Raw genomic sequence first — 27570 nt, 5'->3', positions numbered from 1 at the left:
AAATAAAGCAGTTTTTGATAAATAAATTAAACATTTTTTATATCAGACTTTTGTCTAAATAAAGTGATTAACTTGATGATTTAATCTCTTAAATCAAATCACAACAGACCTAATTGACAAACCATCAGTTTTATCTCATTAGCCGCTAACAGGCTACGCTAACACATTTGCGAATGAACCTGGCTTTGACAACCCGATCAGCTGATCAGCTGGTTTAAATGTCTTGTTTTTCTGCTGTAGTGTGTAAGAAAACATCTAAAAATGCGTAAAAATTCACCGTGGAAACAGAAAAAGGACAAACACTCCAAAGTCAACAGATTTATTTCCTTTAGCACTGAAGTTGTTCACAGTAACATCACAAGGGAATACATTGCCAGTGGTTTTTCCTGCTCAGGTTAGTGCTCCGAGTCCATTCCGTGTGCTATGGATCCCCCCCAGTAGAAAAAAGAGGACAAGCGAACGATGAAAAGATATTGCTTTGATTTTTCCCTCCGATAACCAGACGGCCGGAGAGGTCCTTATTCGAGAAAAACGACGACGAAGACGACGACGCCATCGCTCGCTCGTCAAAGAATGAGAAAGAGGCAAGACGACGAAGAAAGAATCGACAAAAAAAATAGAGAAAAATGCAAATGAAAAGAAAGAAAAGCACAAAAAAAAGAACGGAAATCAACGGGGATAACAACTCCGACAAAGACATGCAAATAAAAGACGTATACTTGAACATGCAAACGACCGCAGGAGGTCGACGCCCAGAAGGAATCCGTTTTTTTTTTGTTTGTTTGTTTGTTTTTAAATAAGCCCGTCGGTAAATTATTTCAGCTTATTTACAGAGTGCCTGGTGAAATCTGATTGGTCGTACACACCGAGGAGAAGAAGAACCACAGTCTTCATGGAGGGGTTGGTTCCTCTTCGCAGAGGCTAATTCTACATTCTTCCATTAGCTTAAGTCGTTTATTACAAACCTCACAAACATTTTTCTGTGTTCAAATAACTTAGACAAAAATATCCTTAAATAGTTTGTCTTTAACAAACATTCTCTACATCTTTCTTATAAATAACAGAATAAATAAAATTAAAAAAAAGACAAATACATTAAAGTATAAAAATATACACGGCAGTTTGATATCGTAAAAAAATTAAATATTAAAAATTAAAATTAAAAATGTGCAGACGTGACGCAACAGAACCCGAATCTGATTCGTTTCGGTAGGAAAAACGGAGACGTTTGGTTTGTTGAGGCCTGGTCACACCAGAAAGGAACATCTGTTAGCTTATGAGCTATAATATGCTAACTAGCTCTAGCGTCATAAAATGCTGCATCTCTCATCACGTACTTCCCTTGGCTGTCCGAGGGTATGAGTACATTCATGCTAATGAGTCAAAATATGGGCGGGGGAATCTCAAGTGCTAGCCATTCAGGGGCTAACAGAAGTAGCGGTGGGGGAGCTAATGCGTTAGCACGTCATAAAAATTAATAAAGTACATCTAGCAGCTTTAACACTCACATATACCATAATATAACAATATAAAAGTGGTTGTCAAATAATTCCCATCCCATCGCCCTGAGAGGAACACGTCATGCTACATTACATTAGCATGTTAGCATCTTGTAATATACTGTTTACACGTGCGAACTTTTAATCAACAACCCTTGAACACATTCAGGAAAAATTGAGGGTTGTGGTATTTATTCAGGTGTTCCTCGTACATCCAGGTGGGGGCGGGACGGCTCAGAAAAGGGGTGTGGCCAGCCAGCTGTAGCAGGGCAAGTCGTCGGGGAAGGGATCACATTCCATTGAGCTTCAGGAAAACACCAGCGCACGTTTAGTGGTGACGTGACATTCATGAAAGTAGAAAGGAGTGTTCGGTTTGAGCTAGCATATGCTACATGGTCGTTAGCCACAGGAAGTACGTGATTGGACGCAGCCATATTATTACTCCGCCTACCTGTATCAGGTTATGTACCCGCTGCCAGAGTTCTGGGACATGCTGGCAAGTCTGCTACCTCGCAGTTAGCAACAAGACAGGAAGTCCCTGTTGTTAACTGTGATAGCATCAGTTAGCAAAAGTCAGGTCACGTTGCTCACAGTTAGCAACAAGCTGCCAAATGACTGTTAGCGTAACAGCAAGAAACTCAGCAAGCTGTTAGCAAGATGGCGATAAGTAAACAAATCCAAACGAGGCTACATAAACGATGACATCACAAAGCTAACACGCTAAAAGTAGCGCCGTGACGATGGCTTATTCCTGGTTAGCGACAGATTGATGTAATAGCACCCCTGCTAAATTCACACTACAAACGTGCGTTGCTTTAGCTTGTTAGCTAAGCTAACTTTAGCTTCCATTGGCGGGAATTCAATTCCTGTTGAATATGTGCTGGTGTGACCACGCCCCCACACGGGAACACAAACCAAATATGGCAACACAAAGCTAAAAGCTAACGTCACAAATAGCAACATTTAATCTGTACAACAGAATCCGTCGTTCGCGTCCATAAAAACCACTTCCTGTTGTCCGAGGTTGGGGGGGTGTGGCTTCAACATAGGGAAAAAAAAAAGAACTACAATCCAGCCGTCCCCTCCTCCCGTCCGTCGCTTCCTGTTGTCGGCGTGTGCGAGTCGTTACATCCCACGAAGAAGAAGTCATGAGGCGTACGTACGGGTGTGTTTATGTACATGTGTGGGGGCGGGGTAAGGGCAAAGGGGGAGGGGCTTGTGCAGATGAAAAATATCACTGTCTTAAGGCTTTTTCTTTTACATGTCTGTTTGGTTTGATGGGGGGGGCTGTACCTGTGCAGCCTGGGGTGGGGGGCGGGGTCAATGAGTGGAGGAGGAGGGGGCGTGTCCTGATCTTCAGGTGCGGACTTCCCGGTTGGCGGCGGCAGCGGCTTGTCGGCCGGGCTTGAAGAGGTTAATAGTTATTATGGATGACCCCTGGTGGCAGAGACAAGTCATCACACATGTGAAACACCCCCCCTCCCTCGGATAGCCCCGCCCCCCCAAGGTCACCGAGAGGGAGGGGTGAGGGGGCGGGGTCGGGACGGCGAAGCTACATCTGCTACTCGTAAAACGAACTGAAACAGCCAGCTAGCTAGCTTAGCTAAGCGCTGCCCTGGCGTTAGCGTTAGCGACCCGACGCCAGCGGTGAGGCTACTCATGCACGGCCACGCCCACTTTAAGGCTGTTCCTGCGTCCTGCCGCCGGCCGCCATCTTTGTTTTGTCTTTGCCGGGGGGGCATTTAGAGTCACTCTGGCTGGGGGGCTGGCTGGGCTTGCTGCTGGGGGCATGCTTGGCGGGGGAGCTAGGCGTGGCGGGGGCACCGGGGGGGTGGGACGCTTGGAGGTTCTTGTCGTCTGAAAAAAGTTGTTTAATTACGTCAAAGAAGTTACTCAACGGGCTGCCTACACAGACGGAAGAGAAGAAGAGAGAGAACAAACAGATGAGCCATGAGGTCAACGGGGGAGGGGGGCAGATGGAGGGGCGGGAGGAAGAGGAGGAGGAAGAGGAGGAGACGAGGCTCCAGCCGAGGGGCGAAGGGAACAGAGAGCCTCGTTTCCCCCTGCTGGACGGAGAGCTAAAAGGAGCGCTAATGGGAGCACCAATGGGACTGCTAACAGGAGTGCTAACTGGAGCGCTAACTGGAGCATTAACGGGAGCGCTAACTGGAGTTCAAATGGGACTGCTAACAGGAGCGCTAACAGGAGTGCTAACTGGAGCGCTAACGGGAGCGCTAACTGGAGCACCAATGGGACTGCTAACAGGAGCGCTAATGGGAGTGCTAACTGGAGTTCAAATGGGACTGCTAACAGGAGTGCTAACTGGAGCGCTAACTGGAGCATTAACGGGAGCGCTAACTGGAGTTCAAATGGGACTGCTAACAGGAGCGCTAACAGGAGTGCTAACTGGAGCGCTAACGGGAGCATTAATGGGAGCGCTAACTGGAGCACCAATGGGACTGCTAACAGGAGCGCTAACGGGAGCGCTAACTGGAGCACCAATGGGACTGCTAACAGGAGCGCTAACGGGAGCGCTAACTGGAGCACCAATGGGACTGCTAACAGGAGCGCTAACGGGAGCGCTAACTGGAGCAATAACAGGAGCGCTAACTGGAGCGCAAATGGGCCTGCTAACAGGAGCGCTAACCGGAGCGCTAAGGGTAGCGCTAATGGGACATGCTAGAAGAGCCATGAGGCACGTTCTGGTATCAGATTAAGGGTCACAGATCAGTGGAGAGTACGTCGTTAGCATGCTAGTGTGCTAACGGCAAATCGCCTGAGTCAGATTTAAATGTTTGTTTTTCTGGAGCTCCTTTAGCTCTCCGTCGCATCAACATCCAACATGGCGTCCGGACGCTTGACTGAAACATGCATCAGAGCGCCACCTGCAGGTCAGTTCACAGCCACATCCATAACTCACCGTCTTCTGTCCAACAGCGAAACGAGCGCACCTCAGCTGGCTGACTTTTGGGGGCGGGGCTTTGTTTTTTGGAGGCGGGGCATCTTCAACATGCAAAGGCACACCTTTATTATTAAATTGTTATTATTGTTAATATTTAATGACTTTTCATCCGGTTATTGAACTTTAAAAGAAGAAACAAAAGACAGAACCTTCATTCGATCGATCAGCTGATCGATCAGTATTATAATCAATCAAGTCAGCTGATTTAATTTTCTTGGACGGTAAATTGTAAAGCCAAAACAAATATTTTTCCTTTCTTTTCATTTATTGTCATTAAACTATGTTTGATCTGAAGAAACCATAAATGAACATTATTGATTATTGCATTTATTTGTAAACAATACTTTATTATGATGGCATGATCAGTGGGTAACTAATTATTAATTACTTTTGAAATCAGTTATCTTCAATATTTAATTACTGTTCTGATCCCACAGTGCGATAAAAAGCTAGCTTTAGCTTTAACACTAGCTTTGGCATTAGCGTTAGCCTAGCGATGCGTCACGTGATGCATTCAGGTCTGTTTGTTTCCTTTAAAGTTTTGCAGTGTTAGTGCAAACATTTAGTTACGACCTCCAGGACCTCGATGGGGACGGAGTGTTAGTCAGCATTAGGGGGGTTTTGCTGGGAGGGGGGGTCCTGGTCGCTCTGGGTCTTACCACACTTGGAGGTTTTACCGGGCCGGCTGGGGGGCCGCTGAGGGTCGTCTGAGAGCAGAGGACAGTGTCAGAAACACCGCCCCCCCCCGAAGGCCCCGAGCGCCAACAGTCAGGAGACATCACAGCACAGAACAAACACACCCCCACGGTCAGGTGTGGGTGAGGGGGGGCGCCGTCAGTCAAAATCCAGCTCCTGTCAGTCTGGATTCAGGGGTTAATGACCCACTGAAACACTAGACTTGCAGAAAGCCTCTTTTTTAGCCTAATAATAAACTTTTAAATTATAAACTAGGATTTATTTATTATTTTTTGAAATATTTATATTATAAATAATTTGTTAACTTTAGTCCAATAAATTTAAATCAACTTAATTTAACCCTGTATGTTCAGGTTCCGTTTCTTGCCTGTCGACTCGGTTTCAGACCTGAGAATCCGGCCCACGACCAGTAGGAGGAGCTAAATATCGACTGACCGACGCCCACTTTGAATCCGACAATCAGGTATCAACATACAAACATGCAGACCACAAACGCGACCTGCGTTTGTTCTCACAGGAACCGTTTACAACATGCTTTCATTTCTGCATGCGAGTCATCCGGTCCACCGGGGGGCGCCGGAGGGAAGCTGATGACAGAAAGCGGGTGTCATGAAGGCGGGGTGAATGATAACTGCTCCCATCTGTGGCAGTGGGGGGGTTCCACGCCCACCCCTGTCATCAAAGTGGAGACGAGCTGTAGTTCCTCGGCTTCACCACCAGAGGGGAGCGTCATCAAGTAAATAACCACAGAACAAAAAAACAAACTAACGACCACAAACAAGCGCTCCTTCTTTTCTTCCGTGTTTTTACAGGCAGCCTGGACGTCCAATCACGTTCAAGTAAAACGGCGTGTGTGTGTGTGTGTGTGTGTGTGTATGTGTGTGTGTGTGTGTGTGTGTGTGTGTGTGTGTGGCAGCATGCACGTGGAGATGCTAAAGCCGCGGGAGGCCGGCCATGGCTGCGCTGGGAGGAGTGCCAGGAAGCCGGGGGGAGGAGGAACAGGAACAGGAAGTGGAAGTAGAGGAAACAGGAAGGGGCGGGGCTTCACTCACCAGAGAGCTGCGGTTGGACGCCGGGTTGCTCGTTGGAGCTCAGCAGCTGCGTCTGGATCGTCTCCACCACCCGCTTGAACCGACGGCTGGGACCTGGAGCGGGAAACGTCAGGTGAGAAGGGGAGGGGCTTGGAGACGTCGAGAACCAATCAGGAGGCGCTGGTTTACCTGAGAGCAGGGTGAAGGTGACGGAGTAGATGCCGCTGTCCTTGGTGGCGCCGCTGCTCTCGGTGTAGGTGATGTCCACCTGGAACTTGACGGGCTTCTGGAAGACGGCGGGGCCGGCGGCGGACTTGTACTCCGCCCGGAAGGAGGTCTGGGAGACGACGCTGTGGCTCAGGCTGGGGATCTGAGGGGGCGGGGCCAAAAGGGCGTCATCAAACGGATCAGAGGAGGGGCGAGGAAGGAGGAAGAGGAGACTCACGGAGAGGAAGGCGTGGACGATGTCGGCCTTGATGGAGCTCAGCGGTTTGTCCCGGATGACGATGAAGATCTGCTCCTCCTTCTCCAGGCTGATGAAGTTCCCGAACCACGACTTCTTCGCCAGCCTGCGAAAGGGGAGGGGCAAGCGGCATCAGGCCACGCCCACTTTAATGAGGAGGAGGGGGAGGAGCTTAGGGGGAGGTACTCACTCTGGAGACGAGTCTGGAGTCAGACTGGACATGTCCTCTTGGGTGGGAACTGGAAAGGTCAAAGGTCACACAGAGGCTGATTAGGGAGCGATAACGAGCCGGAGGGACTCCAACCTGAGACTAAAGCTCAGTTTAGATTTAGTCTCAATTTAGATCTGGTCTCAGGTTAGATTTGGTCTCAGTTTAAATCTGGTCTCAGGTTAAATCTGGTCTCAGGTTAAATCTGGTCTCAGTTTAGATCTGGTCTCAGGTTAATTCTGGTCTCAGTTTAAATCTGGTCTCAGGTTAAATCTGGTCTCAGTTTAGATCTGGTCTCAGGTCAGTTCTGGTCTCAGTTTAAATCTGGTCTCAGGTTAATTCTGGTCTCAGTTTAGATCTGGTCTCAGGTTAAATCTGGTCCAAGGTTAAATCTGGTCTCAGTTTAGATCTGGTCTAAGGTTAAATCTGGTCTCAGGTCAGTTCTGGTCTCAGTTTAAATCTGGTCTAAGGTTAAATCTGGTCTCAGTTTAGATCTGGTCTAAGGTAAAATCTGGTCTCAGGTCAGTTCTGGTCTCAGTTTAAATCTGGTCTCAGTTTAAATCTGGTCTAAGGTTAAATCTGGTCTAAGGTTAAATCTGGTCTCAGTTTAGATCTGGTCTAAGGTTAAATCTGGTCTCAGGTCAGTTCTGGTCTCAGTTTAAATCTGGTCTCAGGTTAAATCTGGTCTAAGGTTAAATCTGGTCTAAGGTTAAATCTGGTCTAAGGTTGCATCTGGTCTCAGTTTAGATCTGGTCTCAGGTCTGCCCTACCATTTGTTAGCGCCGAGCTAACGAGACGTCATCATTTAGTGAAGCTAACGCCGTCCTGACTCAGCGGTTCTCCCGCTGAGGCCACACCCACCTTGCATCTTCCGGCGGTGGAACCGGGGCGACCCCAGGAAGCTGTTCTTGATGGAGTTGAGGCGCGTCCTCCAGGGCACGCCCCCAAGGGAGGGGCTGGGCGGTGGCGTGGGGCTGGGCGTCCCCGTTGGGCTGTCCTTGGGCGTGTGCACCGGGGTGCCTTTGGGGGTGGGGAGGGGGCTCCCTCTAGGGGAGGGGTGGGGGGTCACCTGTAGGGCGGGGACACATTTGCCGTTGTGGTCAGGGTGAGGGGGGGGGTGGTGGTGGCGGCGGCGGGGGGACATGGTCGGCACGGGCGACAGCGGGATGGACAGTTTGGGGGGGACAGTGAGGGGGGGGTGGCGTCTCACCCGGGGGCTGATGGGTAAACAGGGCGCCAGGGGCTGGCTGGGCGTGGTGGGCTCGGATTTGGGCGTGGTCGGGGGCGGGGCCGTGTTGGGGAGGGGGTTGGATCTGGTGGTCTGCAGGGGCTTCTCCGACGCACGGGGCTTGGCGGGGAGGGTCTGGGTGCGGGGGTGCATGAGGGGGGACCCCATCTTTGGCTGGTATGAGTTGGGCGTCCGTGGCCCCACCCCATTAAGGCGGACCTCCGGGGAGTGGGTGGGGCTACAGTTGGGGGACTGGCAAAAGTCAGGGGACTGGGGCGGGATGAAAAACCGGCGGGTGGGCTGTGATTGGTCATGCACCGTTAGGCGTGAGGGCGGGGCCGGCCAATGAAGGGGGGGCCGGCGGAGCGATAACACACAGCAGGAAAGAAAAAAGGATGGGGGGGGAGTGCAGCGGATGGGGGAGGGAGGGGAGCAGGCAGGAAGTGGTGAGAGTGCAAGAAAGGGAGGGGAAAAAAAGAACATGCCATTAGCAGAGTGATCAGCCAATCAGGAGGCAGCAGCATGTAGGGATGCACCGAGGCCACAGCAACCGGATCCGACCGGTGTTACCATGGTAACACATATGCGAAGCTAATTTTCTCTATCCTGATGCTTTTATTTTGAAATAAATGGAAAAGCTTCCTGTGAGGGTTTCTCTGTTTCCTGTCGCTACAACGCTAAATCACTTCCTGTTTCTGTCACATGGTGGCTGATCTCGTCCTCTGATTGGCTTATCATCATCACCATCATCATCTTCATCCTGACCCGTCGGTGCATTCGTACTTAAAGCAGGTGAAGCGGCTCCAAAGCTAACAGGTTTAGCTTTAGCCTCCGGAGGGGGGAGGCGGCCTCAGCGCATGCAGCCCTGATGGGAACGCTGGGAATGAATGAGCAGAGCCCTGATTGGTCAGACCGGTGTGATGTCACTGCTGAGGGTCGAGAGCAGGAACCAATCCTGGTTCTGTATCGAGTTATTGAGTTAACAAAATAAAAGCTGGACAAAAATGAACATTAGTGTTTTTAACGTAGACTAGTTTAAAACGAGTTAGTTTAACTTAAACTCGAGTTGCTGTGCAGGTTTGTGTCTGAGTGAGTCTTGAACTCTTCATCTCCTCCTCACCTCACTTGGGGTTAGGCTCCGCCCCAGGGGCGGAGCATAACTGATAGCATTAATTCTCCAGCTTTACTCTGAGGGCATTGACTCAGACCTTGAAGGACTAGAACCTGAGGGACTCAAACCGGAGGAACTCGAACTTGAAGGACTCAACCTGAGGGACTCGGACCTGAGGGACTCAAACCGGAGGGACTCGAACCTGAGAGACTCAACTAGAGGGACTCAACTCTAGAGACTCTAGAGACTAAAACCTTAGAGACTTGTTCTTGAGAGACTCAAGCTGAGGGACTCAGACCACAGGGACTTGGACCTGAGGGACTCAAACCGGAGGGACTCGGACCTGAGGGACTCAAACTGGAGGGACTTGAACTGGAGGGACTTGGATCTAAGGTACTCAAACCAGAGAGACTCGAACCTGAAGTACTCGGACCTGAGGAACTCGAACCGGAGGGACTTGGACAGGAGGGACTCAAAACTCGAACCTGAGGGACTCGAACTGGATGGACTCAGATCTAAGGGACTCGAACCTGAAAAACTGGAACCTGAGGGACTCTAACCTGTGGGACTCTAACCTGAGGGACTCTAACCGGAAAGACTCTAACCTGAGGGACTCGAAAGGGAGGGACTCGAAAGGGAGGGACTTGGACCTGAGGTTTGTAGTCCGCCGGCCCTCAGCGGTGACGGAGCAGCCGAGTGAACCTGAGGTGGCAGCAGAGGCCGGCTGCTGAGGTGCATTGTGGGAAACCACAGGAAGACTTACCCGGGGGCTGCTGAGAGGACTGGTGGACAGACCGGAGGACGCGCCGCTGATGGACCGCGATCTGCACAAACACAGAGTCTGATCAGTGCTGTCACACACACACACACACACACACACACACACACACACACACACACACACACACACACACACACACACACACACACACACACACACACACACACACACACACACACACACACAGCAGATTGAAGCTGCTCTCATTCATCCCCTCAGACCAGCTGGTCGTGTTAGCTTAGCGCTAACAGCACATGGTTCACAGTGTTGGTCGACACGCTAACGTTCATGCTAATCGCAGCACAAGCTGCGGCGACAGACCGTCTGAGGTTTGAGGTCGACACCCACTTAACCAGACTGAGCGGCGAACAGACAACGGGAAACGACGCTGCCACTGCGTGAACGTTAGCCTTCAGACGGGAACGTTAGCCGTTTTATGTGTTAAAAAAGGCGGCGGAGCTTGTGTTGGCGATGCCCAGAACACGAGTCAGCGTTTAAAAAGACCAACTGAACCGTGGAGATGACACGTCTGATGTAAAGATGTTTTAGGAGAGAAGCTGTGTTTATTACGTTGAATAAAAATAAAGAGTAAACAGCACAAAAACACAAAAATACAATATAAAAATACAACATAAAAGTATAAAAACACAAAAATATAAAATAAAAAATATAGATAAAAAAATATATATAAAAATGCAAAACTATAAAAAACACAAAAACATAAGAACACATAACTATGAAAAATATAAAAACGCAAAAATATGAAAACTACACAAAAATATAATATAAAAATGCAAAAATATAAAAAAAACAAAAACATAAAAACACAACTATAAAAATATAAAAACTCAAAAATGTAGAAATATAAAAATGACACAAAAATATAAAAATATAAGAACACAAAATATATAAACACAACATAAAATATTGAAACAAAATAAAAACGTAAAAATGCAAAAAATATAAAAAGACAACAAGAATACAAATAGTTTAAAACCTCATGAAGATTTTAGATTTATGTCCTTAAAACAACAACATATGGATGAAAAACATCAAAATAGTTATTGACAAAAACCCAGAACACACACACACACACACACACACACACACACAGGACATAATTGATGAGCCCCCCCCTCGCGTCTTCATTTCCATTTCTCTTTTCTGAATCATTAACTCCTCTCGTCTTCCTCGCCGTCGTTCTCGTGATGCGTTCACAGACGGTGGAATTTAATTACTCCAAACACAGTTCGGCTGATTTGGAGGTGAAAAATGAAACCAGTGCATCATCATTAAAGATGTTTGGAGAAACATCGGAGGGACGACACGTCTCCTTATCCCTCCGTGGTTGTCAGTTCCATCTGGCGTCGTCTCCCTTTTAAATCTTTACTCTTTGTTGACAAACTTGTTTGTAAACAACTGTGTGAGTGACACAGTGGCAACGAATCAATCACATCTGTGTGAGGCAAGCTTCACCTAATCACATGACTGAAAGGTATCTCATTGGTCGGTAGCGTAGGGCTGGAGGACACGCCCCCTAGGGTCCAAAGTGAGACACGAGACGCTAACACGCTAACAGGTTCTCCTGGTTAGCCTAGCTGGTGTCCACAGTTGTTCAGTAGTTAGCATGTTAGCATGCTAACACCCTTGACCTTAAATATTCCAGGGGGCGTTTAATCCTGCCCTACGCTACCGTCCAATGAGACGCCTTTCAGTCAGGTGATCAGGTGAAATGTGCTCTGGAATCTGGAGGTCCTCCATCAGGAGAACCGTCACAGCTCCACCCCCCCAGCTCAGGCCCCGCCCCCTCCCTCGGTGACGGTGGTGAGGATAACCGAATGTTTTATTCATCTCTAAAATAAAGACCTCCACTTCCTTCTACGCTGGTTCGTGAGGCGTTCAATGACATGCGACGTGACGGCATCTCTCAGGCACGACACAAACGATGCGTTCAAGGGAACGGAATGGGTCTGGAATGGAGACGGATGACGAGCGGCGCCGGTACCTTTCGTCCTTGCTGCAGTTTGCGTTTGTGATATCCAAACTTTTACTGAACACAGATTTGCTAAAAAGAAAGAAAACGGACAAACAGACAGAGAGGGATCACCAACGGGTCCAGAAACCAAACCGGGATCAGGTGCAGAACCTTAAAACACAACCAGAGCTAATCATGCTCAGACGGACGCCAGAAGACACCTTCAGGGGTCATGCTGCATTGGTGGGACGTTCAAACACAAGACCTGTTGGGGGACCTGATCCAGAATCAACCAGGAACCAAACCAACCTCTGGTCATGAGGTCTGGACTACCGGGGGCCAAGAACGGTGGATATCAGTGGCTTCTTTTGGGGGGCAGGGCTCCGCTTTACAGATCTTGGAGTCAACAGTGCTTGGAAAGGTTCCAGAGGAGGTAGGGTTCCTCCTGGTCTCCTCCCTTTGGAGGTCTTCTGGGTCCAGTCACACCATCTAGACCAGGAAAGCTACCGGATCCTCCAGGAGGAACCAGAAGAGGTCAAGGTTCAGTGGACGTCTCCAGAGACTGCTTTCCTGCGGCTCTCCAGACGTTCTGGTCCCAGACGTGTCCAACAGAAAGGTATCCGATACGGGACACTTAAGGTCACGACCTCTTCATGCTCCATGCACCCCACCAGCACCTGAGTCCCGCTCATGCACCCCCAACCGGAACCAGAACCGGTTGACCACCATCAACACACGGAGTAATGTCCTCCTGATGGCGCTTACGTCATGCTAACGGACACGCGTGCGGCGCGTACCTCTGACCGTGGGCCGCCATGTCCATGGCTCGTCGCACCGGGACAGGGGACCCCCCCTCCGTGACGCACAGCACCTCCATGGACTTCCTCTCCGGTCGCCGCTTGCCGTGACGACTCAGCATGGGGGAATCCACGCGCTTCCTGGGAGGGTCTGCTTTAAAGCAAGGCCAGGAGTCAAAGGTCAACTGGAGAACGATAGGAGGGGTGGGACTGAATTTGTCAGGTGGGGGTAGACTGGACCGGACCGGCTTACCAATCTCGTTGCGTGGCGGCAGGTTCTGGTCCTCGTGGCTGGGGTACCGTTCCTTACGGTCCAGCAGCAGGAAGTAGATCATCTTCTCCTGGTTGTCGCTGCAGACAGAAACCAAACTGATGACCCCGCCTTCAACCCCTCCCACCACACCACTGGCTCCTCCCCCTCACTCACTCTTCCGACAGCAGGTCTTTGGTCAGCTTGTCCTTGTCCCTGAAGCAGCCCAGGGAGTGCATGCTCTCCAGGACGTCGGGGTCGATCTCCTCGGACGCGGCCAACATCCTGATGGACACCTTCCTGGGAACCGGCTGCTCCGGCTCCGGCTCGTTCTTCCCGGCTCTGAGGCGGAACGTTTGGAACATTTAGAGCCGCCGGCAGGGAACAGAACGAGGGCAAGAAACAGGCTATGAACGGGCTATGAACAGGCTTTGACTGGGCTACAAATGGGGTATGAGCAAGCTATGTACGGTCTATGTAGGAGCTATGAAGTTAGTAATAACAGGCTATGAACAGACTACAAACAGGCCATGAACTGGCTATGAACTGGCTAAGAATAGGCTATGAACAGGCTATAAAAGGGCTATTAACAGACCATTATTGCATCATGAAAAGGCTATGAATGGGTTGTGAACAGGCTACGTAAGGGCTATGTACGGGCTATGAAGATAGTAATAACGGGTTATGAACAGACTATGAACAGGCAATGAATGGGCCGTGAAAGGGCTATGAACAGGCTATGAATGGGGTATGAACAGGCTATGTACTGGCTAAGTAAGGGCTATGAAGATAGCACCAACTGGCTATGAACACACTACGAACAAGCCAAGAACTGGCTATTAACCTGCTATGAACATGCTAAGAACAGGCTATGAAGACGCTAAGAATGGGCTATGAACAACCTATGAAAAGGCTATGAACAGAATATGAACAGCTACAAAAGGGCTATAAACAGACTATTAATGCATCATGAAAAGGCTATGAATGGCCGATGAATATATTAATGCACTATGAACAGGCTATGAATGGGCTACGAATAGGCTATGAACAGACTATGAACAGGCTTTTACCAGACTGTGAACACACTATGAACACTGTATGAAAAGCCAATGAACGAGACATGAGTGAGCAATGGACTTGTTTTGAACAGGCAATGAATAGGCTACGAAAGGGTTATGAACCGCCAATGAACAGGCTATGAGCAGCCTATGAATTGTGACAGTATGAATAAACTCTACATTCAGCACATGCAGTGACAGAAGACCTGGGACTACTTACAGATACCACGTATGCTTCTGGATCTGCTCTAACTGGAACAGAAAAAAACACACACACAAAAATTCAGAAAAAGGGGCGGGGCTTATTTATAGTCCAATCAGATTCACAGAAAAGAGTTTTAACAAAATAACAACAACGTTCCACTGAATTTAAACTCTGATGACGATCATCTCGACTGGAGAAGAACCGCCGTCCCTCAGAACATCCTGCAGGTCCCTCTGGAGCCCGTGACCCCCCATGACCCCCAGTGACCCCTCACCGTCAGCCTCTTGGCGGCGTCCACCTCGATCATCCCCCGCAGGAGGTTCTGACAGTCGGGGGGGATGAAGTGGGGCATGTGGAAAACGCCCAGCTTCACCTTCTCCAGCAGGTTCCTCAGGTTGTCGTCATCGAAGGGGAGAGCGCCCTGGAGGGGGGTGGAGACCAGATCAGGGTGGGAAGGTCCAGGTCAGGTGGGGGCGGGGCTTGTTCATTTAGGGGCGGTCACTCACCACCAGCAGCGCAAAGAGGATGACTCCACAGCTCCAGGCATCAGCCTTCCTCCCGTCGTACTTCTCCCCCTGGGGGAGACGGACAAAGATGAGACGACCTGATTGGTTCACACCGACCTCACCTGTTGCTATGGGAACGGATGAAGCGGGGTAACACCTCCCACATTCCTGTTTCAATCGTTCTTGTCCATTTGGACAATTAAGGGAAAATAAAATAGGTAGAAATATGTAAAACTGGAGGAATTTTTTAATTTTAGGACCAGGAAATAGGAGAAATAAAGGGGGTGGGGCAGTGTACAGGGAGGGGGCGGGGCCACTGAGAGCATCATCACTGCATGGACGACGGAAACGGCGAGTTCTTACCCTGATCACCTCCGGGCAGGCGTAGTGAGGTGATCTGGAAGACAGGCAAAGAGGTCGGAGTTACACAACAGACAGACAGACACACACACACACACACACACACACACACACACACACACAGCTGGTGTGACATCACTTCAATGGACACACAACATGTTCTTTGTGCTTCCCGTTACGTAAGCGGCTCCACTGATGACGTTTCTCGCTGAATCACGCACAAACGGTCCGTGTTCCGCCACCGCCTCCATCAGGCCCCACCCACATCCCGCCCCGCCCTCATCATGCCCCGCCCTGTAACCTAAATGAAGGTACTAATGGAAAACTCCCTCCGAGAAAACAAAAACAATAGTTGTCAGGACTGACAATCTCTTCGAAATGACAACAAGGAAATAAAATTTTTAAAAATCCTACAAACAAACAAACAAACAAACAAACAAATAAACAAATATTTTTAAAAAACTGCATTTCATTGGAGGCTGAAAAAAGTGTTTTTTAATATTGTTCCTCCTTCACAATAAAAAGATTTCCTGAAAAAACTCGATTGCTTGCTGCGGATGTGCTAACGTTAGCTGCAGATATGCTAACATTAGCTACAGATATGGTAACATTAGCAATAGATGTGCTAACATTAGCTACAGATGTGCTCATGTCAGCTGCGGTCTGAAGACGGGCTCCGGTCCCGTGACCGACTGTTTGCTAGCCGTCTCTATGGAATCGAATGCTACGCTAGCATTAGCATACTCACCCGCAGCTGGTCTCCAGCAGACTGTCCCCGACCTGCAGAGACGCCATGCCGAAGTCCGCTATCCTGATGTTGTTCTTCTCGTCCAGCAGCAAGTTCTCAGGCTTCAGATCTCTGTGGCTGCAGGAAGACGAGAAGAAACGTCTCCATCACAAACAGCTAACCGCTAACCGCTAACCTCTACACAACAGTGGGGCACTAGCACACCTCGTTTCCGCTGCTGCATTCAGAGGCTCCTCAGTTTTGATGGAAGCCCCTCCCATAGGGGAAACCCCACCCACGGTCCCACCCTAACCCCGCCCACTGGGCACATGACCACCACTGAACGCACCAGATGGAGTGGCTGTGGCAGAAGTCCAGCGCTGAGATGATCTGCCTGAAGAACTTTCGGGCCTCTTTGGGCGTCAGGCGACCCTTCTTCACCAGGTAGTCGAACAGCTCGCCGCCGGACACGTGCTCCAGCACCAGGTACCTGCAGCGAGACAACGGACAGGGTGCTGTGAGACAGGTGGTACAGCGCTAATGCTAACTGTTAGCAGAGTTAATTTATAATTATTATGCTGTTCTGCTAAGCTAACCAGGTCAGGGTTCAGAAACGGGTTTATGTAATCATGATGGTGTCCTGTTGAAGGAACCTCCTTCTTCTTCTTTGAGTTAGCGGCTAACTGCTACTAGTGGCTAACTGCTACTAGCTAGACAGTTAGCTCTGGCAGGACAGTTATCAGGACTGTCGATTTTAAAACTGTTAAAGCTCCGCCCTAAGTCCAGCCCCTTCTGTTGACGTCAGCAGCGTACCTGTCAGGGGGCGGAGCCCGGCGTACTTACAGGTACTTCTTGTTCTCATAGACATCGTGCAGCTTCAGGACGTGGGGATGCTCGATCAGCTTCAGGATGGCGATCTCCCGCTCCACCTGCACACAAAGAGCCAATCAGATCCCCCGAGACCTGAGGGGGCGTCTACTTCACTCAGAGAAAGCACAGGTAGAGTGACCCAAAGGCTCCACCCACTAACCAGCAGCACACAACACAGGGGACGTGTGATTGGTCAGGAAGACCCAGGTGTAGTTTAAGTATTAGGTTGTTTTAGTCCCAAGAGTAGTTTTAGTTTTGGCTGTAGATTCAGTACTAGGTTTTGATCTAGTCCCAGGTACAGTTTTGGTCCCAGGTGTAGTTTCAGTACCAGGTGTAGATCTAGTCCCAGGTATGGTTTCAGTACCAGGTGTAGATCTAGTCCCAGGTATAGTTTTAGTCCCAGGTATAGTTTCAGTACCAATTGTAGTTTTAGTTTTAGATTTGTTTTAGTTTCAGGAGTAGGTTTACTCTCAGGTCTATTTTTAACCCCAGGTGTAGCTTTAGTGTCGCGTCTAGTTTTAGTCTCAGGAGCAGGTTTAGTCTCAGGTCTACCTTGAGTGTCTGGAGTAGGTTTAGTCTCGGGTCTAGTTTTAGTCCCAGCTTTAGTTTAAGTCCCAGATGTAGTTTTAGTACCAGGTGTAGTTTTACTCTCAGGAGTAGGCTAAATCTCAGGTCTAGTTTTTACCCCAGGTATGTCTTTAGTCTCGGGTTTAGTTTTAGTCTCAAGGGTAGGTTTAGTCTCAAGTTGTTTAGTCTCAGGAGCAGGTTTAGTCTCAGGTCTAGTTTTAACCCCAGGTGTAGCTTTAGTCTCAAGTCTAGCTTTAGTTGTTAGTTTAAGTCCCAGATGTAGTTTTAGTACCAGGTGTAGTTTTACTCCCAGGAGTAGGGTTAGTCTCAGGTCTAGTTTTTATCCTTAATCATGACTGTTGAATCTTCCCACTGTGAGCAGCTCAAGGCTAACCGCTGCAGCTGATGACATTCGTCAACGTCAAATGACGCTAGGCGGCTGTAAAAGCTCCGCCCATCGACCGTCAGCGCCGCGTCACATCCGACCCCACTAGAGAACCAGACGCGGCTGAATCCGTCGTCCTGCCTGCAGGTGGCGGCGGCGGCGCCTCGTGGCTCGGATGCACCCCGTCCTCCTGCGCTCGCGTCTAATTACCCTCATTAGCGTCTCCCAGCAGCAGCACGACCCAACGGCGTTCCAGCGGCGCGGCGGAGGCTAATTAAACACGTGTACACGGCGAGCGTACATCCGACCTGTGGCCTTCCCGCATGAGCGGCGCCGCTGACATTTAGCGAGTTTGATTACGACCAATATGGTTCCTTAATGTGAGGTAATCAAGAGAGGAGAAGGGGTGGTAAGAGAGGAGGTGTGGCCTGCTGGGAGAAGGCTCCTCCCCCCACATGGAGCCGAATCAGCGGAAATGTTTCCAGCGGCTTTGATGTCATTAAAAAGACATTAAAATAGAAGCTAAAAGCTGAACGCCGATCAGTTCTGAGCAGCGATGGAGTTGCTAATCGAATTCCTCATAAATGATTCAGGTCTCGTGTTGATGTTGTGTTTATTGATCGATCCGTTCCTTTAAATCGTCCCTCAGGGAAAACGATCGATCAATGATCTGAAACTGAAACCGTAATCAAACAAGTTTGTTTGATTCGTCTTTTATTTACTGTAATCCGACACGTCTGTGCAGGAAACGAACGCCCAGCAGTATTGTGGGATAAAACAGTGGGCGTGGGCGTGTGATGCTAGCCGCTAACGCTAGCTGCTTCCTCTAATGAGCTCCTCTGTTAGTAGCGGCGTAAATGCCAGCGCTGACACCTGATGGCGGGCGAAATGTCGGTAAAATGTCACGATGTTCATCTCAGGAGGACACGTGTTCACGGCTGGACGCGTGGAAACCTGCCTGTTATCTGTCCACGGACGCGTCGCCGCGGAGACAGGGGTAAGCTAATGATGCTAACACGTGTCGGAACCACTGGCAGCGAACATCTGATGAGAAACACGACTGAGTCAGAGTCAGAGTCAGAGTCAGAGTCAGAGTCAGAGTCAGAGTCAGAGTCAGAGTCGGAGTCGGGTCTCGGATCTCTGATGTCTGGTCTTGGGTCTCCGGTCTTGGGTCTCCGGTCTTGGGTCTCCGGTCTTGGGTCTCCGGTCTTGGGTCTCCGGTCTTGGGTCTCTGGTCTCTGGTCTCGTGTCTCCGGTCTTGGGTCTCTGGTCTCTGGTCTCGGGTCTCTGGTCTCGGGTCTCTGGTCTTGGGTCTCTGGTCTCGGGTCTCGGGTCTCTGGTCTTGGGTCTCTGGTCTCGGGTCTCTGGTTTCGGGTCTCTGGTCTTGGGTCTCGGGTCTCTGGTCTCTGGTCTCGGGTCTCGTGTCTCGTGTCTCTGGTCTCGGGTCTCGGGTCTCGGGTCTTGGGTCTCTGGTCTTGGGTCTCTGGTCTCGGGTCTCTGGTCTCGGGTCTCTGGTCTTGGGTCTCTGGTCTTGGGTCTCTGGTCTTGGGTCTCTGGTCTCGGGTCTCTGGTCTCGGGTCTCTGGTCTCGGGTCTCTGGTCTTGGGTCTCTGGTCTTGGGTCTCTGGTCTTGGGTCTCTGGTCTTGGGTCTCTGGTCTTGGGTCTCTGGTCTCGGGTCTCTGGTCTCGGGTCTCTGGTCTTGGGTCTCTGGTCTTGGGTCTCTGGTCTTGGGTCTCTGGTCTTGGGTCTCTGGTTTCTGGTCTCACCTTCATCAGGACCGACTCGCTCAGCTTCTCTCTGTTGACGATCTTGATGGCGACCTTCTGGCAGGTGACGCAGTGAACGCCCAACTTCACCAGACCTGAGACACAAGACATCAAAGTCAACCCAGTGTGTGTGTGTGTGTGTGTGTGTGTGTGTGTGTGTGTGTGTGTGTGTGTGTGTGTGTGTGATGAAGACTCTCCTGATGTTACACAAATGTCAGCACACAGTCCCATCGTGTTCTAACAGCCTCCACCCATCAAAGCTCTGCTAGCGGGGGGGGGCGTCCCACTTTGTACTGAAGGTGGCGTAAATGCCAGGGCGCATATGCACGCCTTCATCACACGGGAGAACCCGCCGCCGGTCGTCTGAAGGAAGTTTCCCCGCTGGTGGGGGTGTTCACAGCTGGGGGGGGTCTTTACGTCTGCTGTACATCTACATACTGAGTGATGGGATGGATCCTGGTGTCAGCAGCTCATGAATACAACACTAAGAGAGACTACAAGGACCAGGACAGACCAGTACGTATCAGAACAGACCAGGATAGACCAGAACACACCAGGATAGACCAGTTCAGACCAGAATAGACCAGTACAGACCACTACAGACCGGTACAGACCAGAACAGACCTGCCCCCCCAGCACTGAACAAACCAGAAACTGATCGATCATTGACCCTGATCACAGCGTGAACCATCCAATCAGGCGCGGGCCTGAGGAGAACACACCAGTGATTGGCTCTCCACCAAAAAAAATCTACCAAGCAACAGATGATGGAGTCGGCCTGTCAGCCAATCACCTGTCTGTCAGCCAATCACCTGTCTGTCAGCCAATCACCTGTCTGTCAGCCAATCACCTGTCTGTCAGCCAATCACCTGTCTGTCAGCCAATCACCTGTCTGTCAGCCAATCACCTGTCTGTCAGCCAATCACCTGTCTGTCAGCCAATCACCTGCAGACTGGATTTCAGGGAGTTCCTTCAAGAGAAACAGGAAGTTTGCGTATCGAGGTTTCTGTGCTGACTCCCCATTGGTCGGTTTATGAACAGGTGGTACATTTGAACTCGCTAAACACAAGTTATCCTCTAACATAGAGCCCCCCCCCCCAGCTTCATCCTCTTGTGGTCTCACCCCCCCACCCCCTCACACTTCCAGTGTAAATTAATTTCCAGCGCGGCTCGTGACTCGACTCGCCTGCTGATAATGAGCCCCCGCCTCCCTCGGGTGATGACATCACACACCCTTGAGGGGTGGGGGTGGGGGGTTAGACATGTGATTATATGATCAGACGATTGCTTCTATCAACAACCACAAATAATCAATCTATCATTGATTGTATTTGCCGAGTCGGCATCCCGCTGCCGTGACCCAATTCCACCACTGCTGCCTGTCTGCCAAACGCTGCGCTCTGATTGGCTGAGAGACGACATGAGAGAGGAGGAGGAAGAAGACGTTCTTGTTAACAGACGTCTGAACAGCTGATTACATCATCACATTACATCATCAGGACCGCAAACGCATCACCACCCCCCCCATCCAGGATGAAGAGGACAGACAGGAAGCGACGACCCCTCCATCCCTCCATCAGCTGTGAGGGCAGATGAGTGACCTGATTGGACGATGGAGGGGGGGGGGGGGAGAGAGGAAGACGCCGCCGGGGGGATTAAATAATCCTCATCCTGGTTTAATCCGGACGGACGAGTCGGGAGCGACGGATCGGATGAGAAACGACGGATGAAACAGGAAAAACAAAGAGATTATAAATTTAATTCAACCCCAACAACAGCTGATCTTTGTTGTCATGGCAACGGGGAAAATTTCCAGGATTGAAAATGTCAAATTTTAAATTCTAAGTCGTTTAAAATCGTTTTTTTTTGGGGGGGGGGTTGTTTGTTTTTTGGTAAAATTAAGAATTTCTCTTTTTGTGATAATGAGTGTGTCAGGGTCTCATGCTCAACCACACACACACACACACACACACACACACACACACACACACACACACACACACACACACACACACACACACACACACACACACACACACACACACACACACACACACACACACACACACAGGGGAACCCCGAGTCTGCAGCCAAAAGGAAAGTGGAGCAGGAGTTCATTTTCACAGTGATGGTGTGTGTGTGGGGGGGGGGGGTTTACAGCATCTGTGTGTGTGTGTATTGGGGGGGGTTAAGCTGCCATTGCTCTACATCCCACCAGAACTGGTACAAAAACAGGGCTTTTGGTGTGGGGGGGGGGGTGCTTCATTCCGCCACAATCCTTTCTGCACACCAAAATAAATCCACAAATCTCTCCCTGCCCCCCAGCACTGGTCCCAGTTAATACCTACGCCCCCCTGGGGTGGATCCGGGTCTGGGTAATCTGGGGCTGGTGGGGGAGACAGCGTCTAGGGACGAAAACCTTCACTGGTCGATCGACTGATCGATAACTGCCCCCCAGGACGAAGATCACTTCAGGGTGTCACGGAGGAGGGGGCAAGGACGGGACCTCAGAAGGTTTTGCCGTAACATCTGCATGCGCCACCAGGTTGTAGATCTGAGGTACAGAGTGCAGCTAACCATCGCTAACGCATAGCTAGCCGGTAAGGTGTGATCTAGTGCTGTAGGGTGTGATCTAGTTCTGTAGGGTGTGATCTAGTACTGTAGGGTGTGATCTAGTACTGTAGGGTGTGATCTAGTACTGTAGGGTGTGATCTAGTACTGTAGGGTGTGATCTAGTACTGTAGGGTGTGATCTAGTACTGTAGGGTGTGATCTAGTACTGTAGGGTGTGATCTAGTACTGTAGGGTGTGATCTATGAAACTTCAAACCTAAGTGAAAAAAACTGATGAACATTCTGATGTTGTTGTTTGTTTGTTTATCTTTATTGATCTCGATGACGGATGCTGAACAACAGACCGGCTCCAGTTCAAACACACCCCCGTCAGCCTGTGTGTGTTTCCTGGTTCATTTTCCCGGCGGTTTTTCCGGCTCCTTCCGAGCGAACGACTCCGGCTCCTTCAGGCAGTCGAGGACTCCGGAGAGTCTCTCTTTGTGCGAATGAAAGCCAAACAGACTTCACCCCCGCTCGGCGCCGGCGCTGAAAGAGCCTCATTGTGTGACACGCGGGACGCCGGCCAATTAGCCCCGACCTCCCATCGAGGAGCCTCAAGGAGCAGTGTCTTCTGGGTAATGATGACCCAACGGTGATGGCAGTGTTGGGTTCGGACTAGATTTCACCCGGAATACCGTCAAAAAGACGGGAAGAAACTCAAATGATTTGTTTGAAACTTTATTTTAACGATTCGTCTGACATCCCTTGTCTGCGGCTGCAGGCATTGCATTCTGGGACGTGGGATTGGCAAGCTGTGATTGGCCAATTGGGTCTACATCAATGACGTCGCGACTCAGATCAGTCTTTCTTGTAGTTACTCCATTACGGCTCGCTCTGCCAGCGCCGCTCCATCCCTCCCCTCCCCCCGTTGGCTTTTATTCATCATCCGCCATGTGTGCCCCTCCCCCTCTACCCCTGCCTTTCACTCCATCCTGCCACCCCCATCGCCCCCCGCCCACCAGCCTCTTTAGTTCCAGTTTCGCTCGCAGCGTTGTCTTTGTCTGGCTCGTATTTTTAGCTTCGGTTGTCCTCGCCGCTTCCTCCATCGGGAGTCCAGCGGCGCTAACCTGCTGCCACTAGCCCCGCCCCCTTTACCTCCCCCCCTGCATCCCAGGCTAACCAATCACAGCGCAGCCAGCAGCGTTCAGAAATGAAACCTGGGAATAAGACATCATCTGATGCTCCTGAACTTTTCGGGTGTTGGGACTTGTTCTGGACGGAGTCCCCTCCCCTCAGTAGGTTCCGTCTCTGTTGCCGTGGTAACGCTAGCATTGCACAGCTGTAGCTGCTAACTCGCCGATTCCAAATTTAAATTTCCATTTTTTTCATGAATGCTACTTTCAAAAGATGTACGACATTCGTTCCGACGGCAGCAGAGGAAGTTCTATGGATTCCCTTCGCCGCCACCTTCCCATCATGCACCAGTCAGGGGCTGTTCCTGGCGAAGCAAAAGCACCTCACTTATCTAATATGAGATCCCCAGAAAACGCCATTTCCCAAACGAAATGATGTGAGGAAGTGGATGTGGAGGAGGAAGTGAACGGTAATTTCCATCCGCCGCGGTCGTGGAGGATGGAAGTGCTAACTCAGCACCAGTGTCCAGACGGATTCTGGAGGGGAGTTTTTTTGTGAAGCAGGATTTGTACGAAATTTACACGAAAACTCCGAAAACTAAATTAGTCGGAGGAAAATCCAGAGACGTTTTCTATCGGGACGGCAAATTGGAAGGTTGAGATGTTGGGGGTGGGGGGGGGGCTGAGAGTGATGGAGATGTGGAGGTAGGTGGGGGTAGTTTCTCCGTCTTTGCTTAATGGCTCCAACAAACACAGCGTTCCCCCAATCGCCATGGTAACTGAGCAGTCCTCTGGGAGGGGTGAGGGCGGGGAGCCAGAGGGATACGGAGGAGGAGGAGGAGGAGGGGAATGGGGGGGGGGGGGTTGACAGGAGCCATAATTCTGGGATTATTGCCCCCATGGGTGCAAAGAGGCATCAGACATGATTCCCTGAAAGAAACTCTCACTACGACTGAACAGGAAGTAGTTACACCACTACCAAACAGGAAGTAGTTACACCACTACCAAACAGGAAGTAGTGACACTACTACCAAACAGGAAGTAGTTACACCACTACCAAACAGGAAGTAGCTACAATAGTACCAAACAGGAAGTAGTTACACTACTACCAAACAGGAAGTAGTTACACCACTACCAAACAGGAAGTAGTTACACCACTACCAAACAGGAAGTAGTTACACCACTACCAAACAGGAAGTAGCTACAATAGTACCAAACAGGAAGTAGTTACACTACTACCAAACAGGAATAAGTTACACCACTACCAAACAGGAAGTAGTTACACTACTACCAAACAGGAAGTAGCTACAATAGTACCAAACAGGAAGTAGTTACACTACTACCAAACAGGAAGTAGTTACACTACTACCAAACAGGAAGTATTCACTCTATAACCAAACAGGAAGTAGTTACACTTGTACTAAACAAGAAGTGTTCACTATAGAACCAAACAGAGTAGCTACAGTAGTACCAAACAGGAAGTCACACACCAAACAGGAAGTAATCACCCTAGTACCAAACAGGAAGTAGTTACACTAGTACCAAACAGGAAGTAGTTACACTAGTACCAAATAGGAAGTACTCTACTACCAAACAGGAAGTAGTTACACTAGTACAACATGGGAAGTAGTTATAGTTGTACAAACAGGACATAGTTACACAAGTACCAAACAGGAAGTACTCACACTAGCACTAAACAGAAAGTACTCACACTAATAATAATAATCAGTACTTTAATTGTCCCTCTTGGGGAAATTCTTTTTACACTTCACATGTACATGTATGTGTTAATTACACGCACAGGGGTTACAGGTTACCGGCCCCTGAACACACACACACTGGGGGCCGGTAGGCTGCAATTAGTATAGAGAGGACATACAGAGGTACAAAGGAGGCGGAGTGACGGGTCGCGCACGAGGGTTGCACCCCAAGAGCATCTTGTAGGGGGGACTGCGCCTTGCTCAAGGGCGCCTCGGCAGTGGCCGGGAGGTGAGCCGACGCCTCCAACACGCTGTCACAACATTGGCGTCGGACAACCAATCACCAGCCAGCGTTCAAAGGAAGAGCTGAAGCTGCAGACGCTTCATACCTCCAGTGAGGAACACACACACACACACGCACGCACACACACACACACACACACACACATGCACAAACACACACACACACACACAGTGAGTCATGAGAGCGTTACCACCTGCAACCTGCTGATAATGAAGTCGTATTTCAGCCACCTAAAGGCAGCCATCTGTGTCGGGGCTGTCCCCGCTGCCCACACACACACACACACACACACACACACACACACACACACACACACACACACACACACACACACGGTGGAGGATCAATGAATCTGGTGTCGTCACACCAGGAGAATCTCCTCCGATTCCTTTCCTGTCGATGTGAACGCTGGAGGCGGGGACAAACTGTTGTCGGCGTTGCCATAGCAACCAGCTTCCTTCACAGTCAGAGCACAAGACAACAAAACGGCTAACAGCTAAAGCTAACAATTAAGGATAATGGCTAGAAGTGCACACACACAGTAATCCACACTGATACGCCGTCACCATGACGATCTACACCTCAGAAATTGACGTCTATCACAGGTGTTCTCAGTGGGATGTGACATCATCATCATCATCATCATCATCATCATCATCATCATCATCATCGTCCCTCTGTGGGCGGGGCATCCAGGAGAATACATCCAGAAAAGCTCCACCTCGCCCCCGAAGCGGACGGAGCGCCAGGGGCGATGATTACCATACAGGCAATGATTGGTGCTGCCGGGAGGGGCGGAGTCGGAGGCGGAGCTCCACCTCACGTTCTCCTATCCGGTTTAAAACGAAGGGAACGGATCGCCGTGGCGAGTCGAAGCGCGTTCCCGTCGCTAAACAGACGTGTGGTTTAATTAACACAGCAGCTGTTCCGGTCTAGCTAGCAGGAAGCTAATTGGATGCTAATGAATTATTCACGCGGCGGCGGCGAGCCTCATCCGACGGCGTGATCGCGTTCCGGCTGGGCGGGCCATCAGGAATGCCTTCAAGGTACCCCAGATCCCGTCGGGGCGGGGCCTAAACACCTCCGGCAGAACGTCCCGACAGAAATCGACCAATCGGGTTCCAGGTGAAGCTTTGCGCGAGTGTGTGGCGGCGTAAACAGCAACAGCCTGAAATATGGTTGTTGTTTCCTGTCGGACGTTGCCATAGCAACCATCGGTCACCTGACGTCACCTCCGCGTTCGCATTGGCAGTCAGGACCTGAAGAAGGCCCGCCTCCAGCTTCCTGTGACCTTTAACCTGCAGCACAAATATGGTCTGCATGGTTCCATACTGAAGGGGGGGGGGGGTCGCACCTGATGCCCCCCCAGCTGTACAACCCCACACTAAAGCAGCTGACTCAAACGTGACGTCACACCAACACAGAGGGAGATCACGTGAGGCTGACCTACACCTTCCACCCGCTGTGACCTCAGCAAACACGCGCGTCACGTTGCGGCTTGCCGCTTGACACTCGCGTGCGTGGCCGGGCCGGCACGCGCGGGGGGGGTGCTGGCGAATTCTATCACGCGGGCCCATCAGCCCGCGAGCCCCGTCTGCCTGACAACAAGGATTAAAGACCCTCCACCGCCATCATCCCAGCATCAGCACCACCGTGACCCCCCCACCACCACCGCCCCCTCCCTCAGCGGCTGTCCCCGCATTCATCACGCAAAAGCTGCAGCCCGACGTGCCGGTGGGGGGTGTGCGTGTGGGATGGGGGGGTCCTGGGGCTTCCACTCACCTGTCTGTCCCTTCCCCAGCGTCTTCTCCAGGCGGTACGGTCCCACGTAGTTGGCGTAATGCCCGCTGTTTGCGTCCTTCCCCGACGATGACATCTTTTTGCGGTGGGGGGGTCGATTGGTTGTCTTCCGCCGCAGAGTTCGCGTCGGTTCGGCGTCCCCCCCTCTTTATTTATTAATTTTTTTTATAGGCTGCAAACGCCGCGTCTTCCAGTGCGTGTGCCTGTGCGTCCCGGTCCCGGTTCTCCGTTGGGGGGTGGGGGTGAGGGGGGGGTTACCGACTCAGGCTGCGGTTCAGGATCCGGGCGTCATGGTGCTGGAGCCGGAGAGGCGGTGCGCTGCAGCCCCCGTTGGGCGTGATCTGACGATGGGACAGCAGCTACTGCCGCACGCCTGCCGCTCCAGCAGTGCGTCAGCACGGGATGGAGGTGCGCGTCCCCATTTCCGGTTGGCCCCTTCGAAGTAAAAGCGACGCTAGAGTTGGACGTCAAAGCTAGCAAAGCCACAAACGCGCACAAAACAAGTCACTTTTAAGAAGAAAACTGAAGCGAATTTGTGTTGCGCGGTTCCGGTTTTATTCCACGATTGTGTAAAAATAGCAGCAAAGCGCCGGATATGTTGTAAAATTGCGTTGTTGTTTTTTTTGTTCAAAAGTTT

General features: G+C 50.6%; 1 protein-coding gene across 8 annotated transcripts; it reads right to left on the bottom strand.

The window, feature by feature from the left end:
• Window positions 1–322: 322 nt before the first annotated feature.
• On the bottom strand, window positions 323–27133 carry LOC137599347 (serine/threonine-protein kinase BRSK2-like). Of its 8 annotated transcripts, none has more exons than XM_068320214.1 (20): window positions 26916–27133; window positions 19446–19540; window positions 16701–16786; window positions 16207–16347; window positions 15879–15995; window positions 15134–15167; window positions 14771–14839; window positions 14539–14685; window positions 14280–14311; window positions 13179–13343; window positions 13005–13102; window positions 12752–12905; window positions 9962–10022; window positions 7721–8387; window positions 6842–6890; window positions 6634–6757; window positions 6378–6558; window positions 6210–6302; window positions 5121–5168; window positions 323–3404 (listed from the first exon to the last, which is right to left on the bottom strand). In XM_068320214.1, exons 1-20 carry the CDS (start codon window positions 27007–27009, stop codon window positions 3178–3180), a joined length of 2682 nt encoding a protein of 893 aa, XP_068176315.1. In that variant the 5' UTR covers window positions 27010–27133; the 3' UTR covers window positions 323–3177. The 8 variants fall into 8 exon arrangements, with proteins under 8 accessions (XP_068176315.1, XP_068176358.1, XP_068176324.1 ...); XM_068320257.1 differs by lacking the exon at window positions 5121–5168 and adding an exon at window positions 4420–4502 and having other exon boundaries at window positions 323–2936; XM_068320223.1 differs by having other exon boundaries at window positions 12752–12902.
• Window positions 27134–27570: the final 437 nt, after the last annotated feature.

The sequence above is a fragment of the Antennarius striatus genome, chromosome 1 (genome assembly GCF_040054535.1).
Source record: "Antennarius striatus isolate MH-2024 chromosome 1, ASM4005453v1, whole genome shotgun sequence".
Classification (NCBI taxonomy): Eukaryota; Metazoa; Chordata; class Actinopteri; order Lophiiformes; family Antennariidae; genus Antennarius; species Antennarius striatus.
The sequence above is the reverse complement of the archived record's forward strand: the minus strand, read 5'-3'. Positions and strand labels throughout refer to the sequence as shown.

Bases quoted from the DNA above. Each gene is read 5' to 3' on its own strand.
- LOC137599347 (XM_068320214.1), bottom strand. From the start codon at position 27,009: ATGTCATCGTCGGGGAAGGACGCAAACAGCGGGCATTACGCCAACTAC. The intron at 13,344-14,279 runs GTAAGTAGTCCC...GTTCCGCCTCAG, and splicing joins CAGAAGCATACGTGGTATCT to AGCCGGGAAGAACGAGCCGG. The intron at 6,891-7,720 runs GTGGGTGTGGCC...TGACCTTTCCAG, and splicing joins CCACCGCCGGAAGATGCAAG to TTCCCACCCAAGAGGACATG.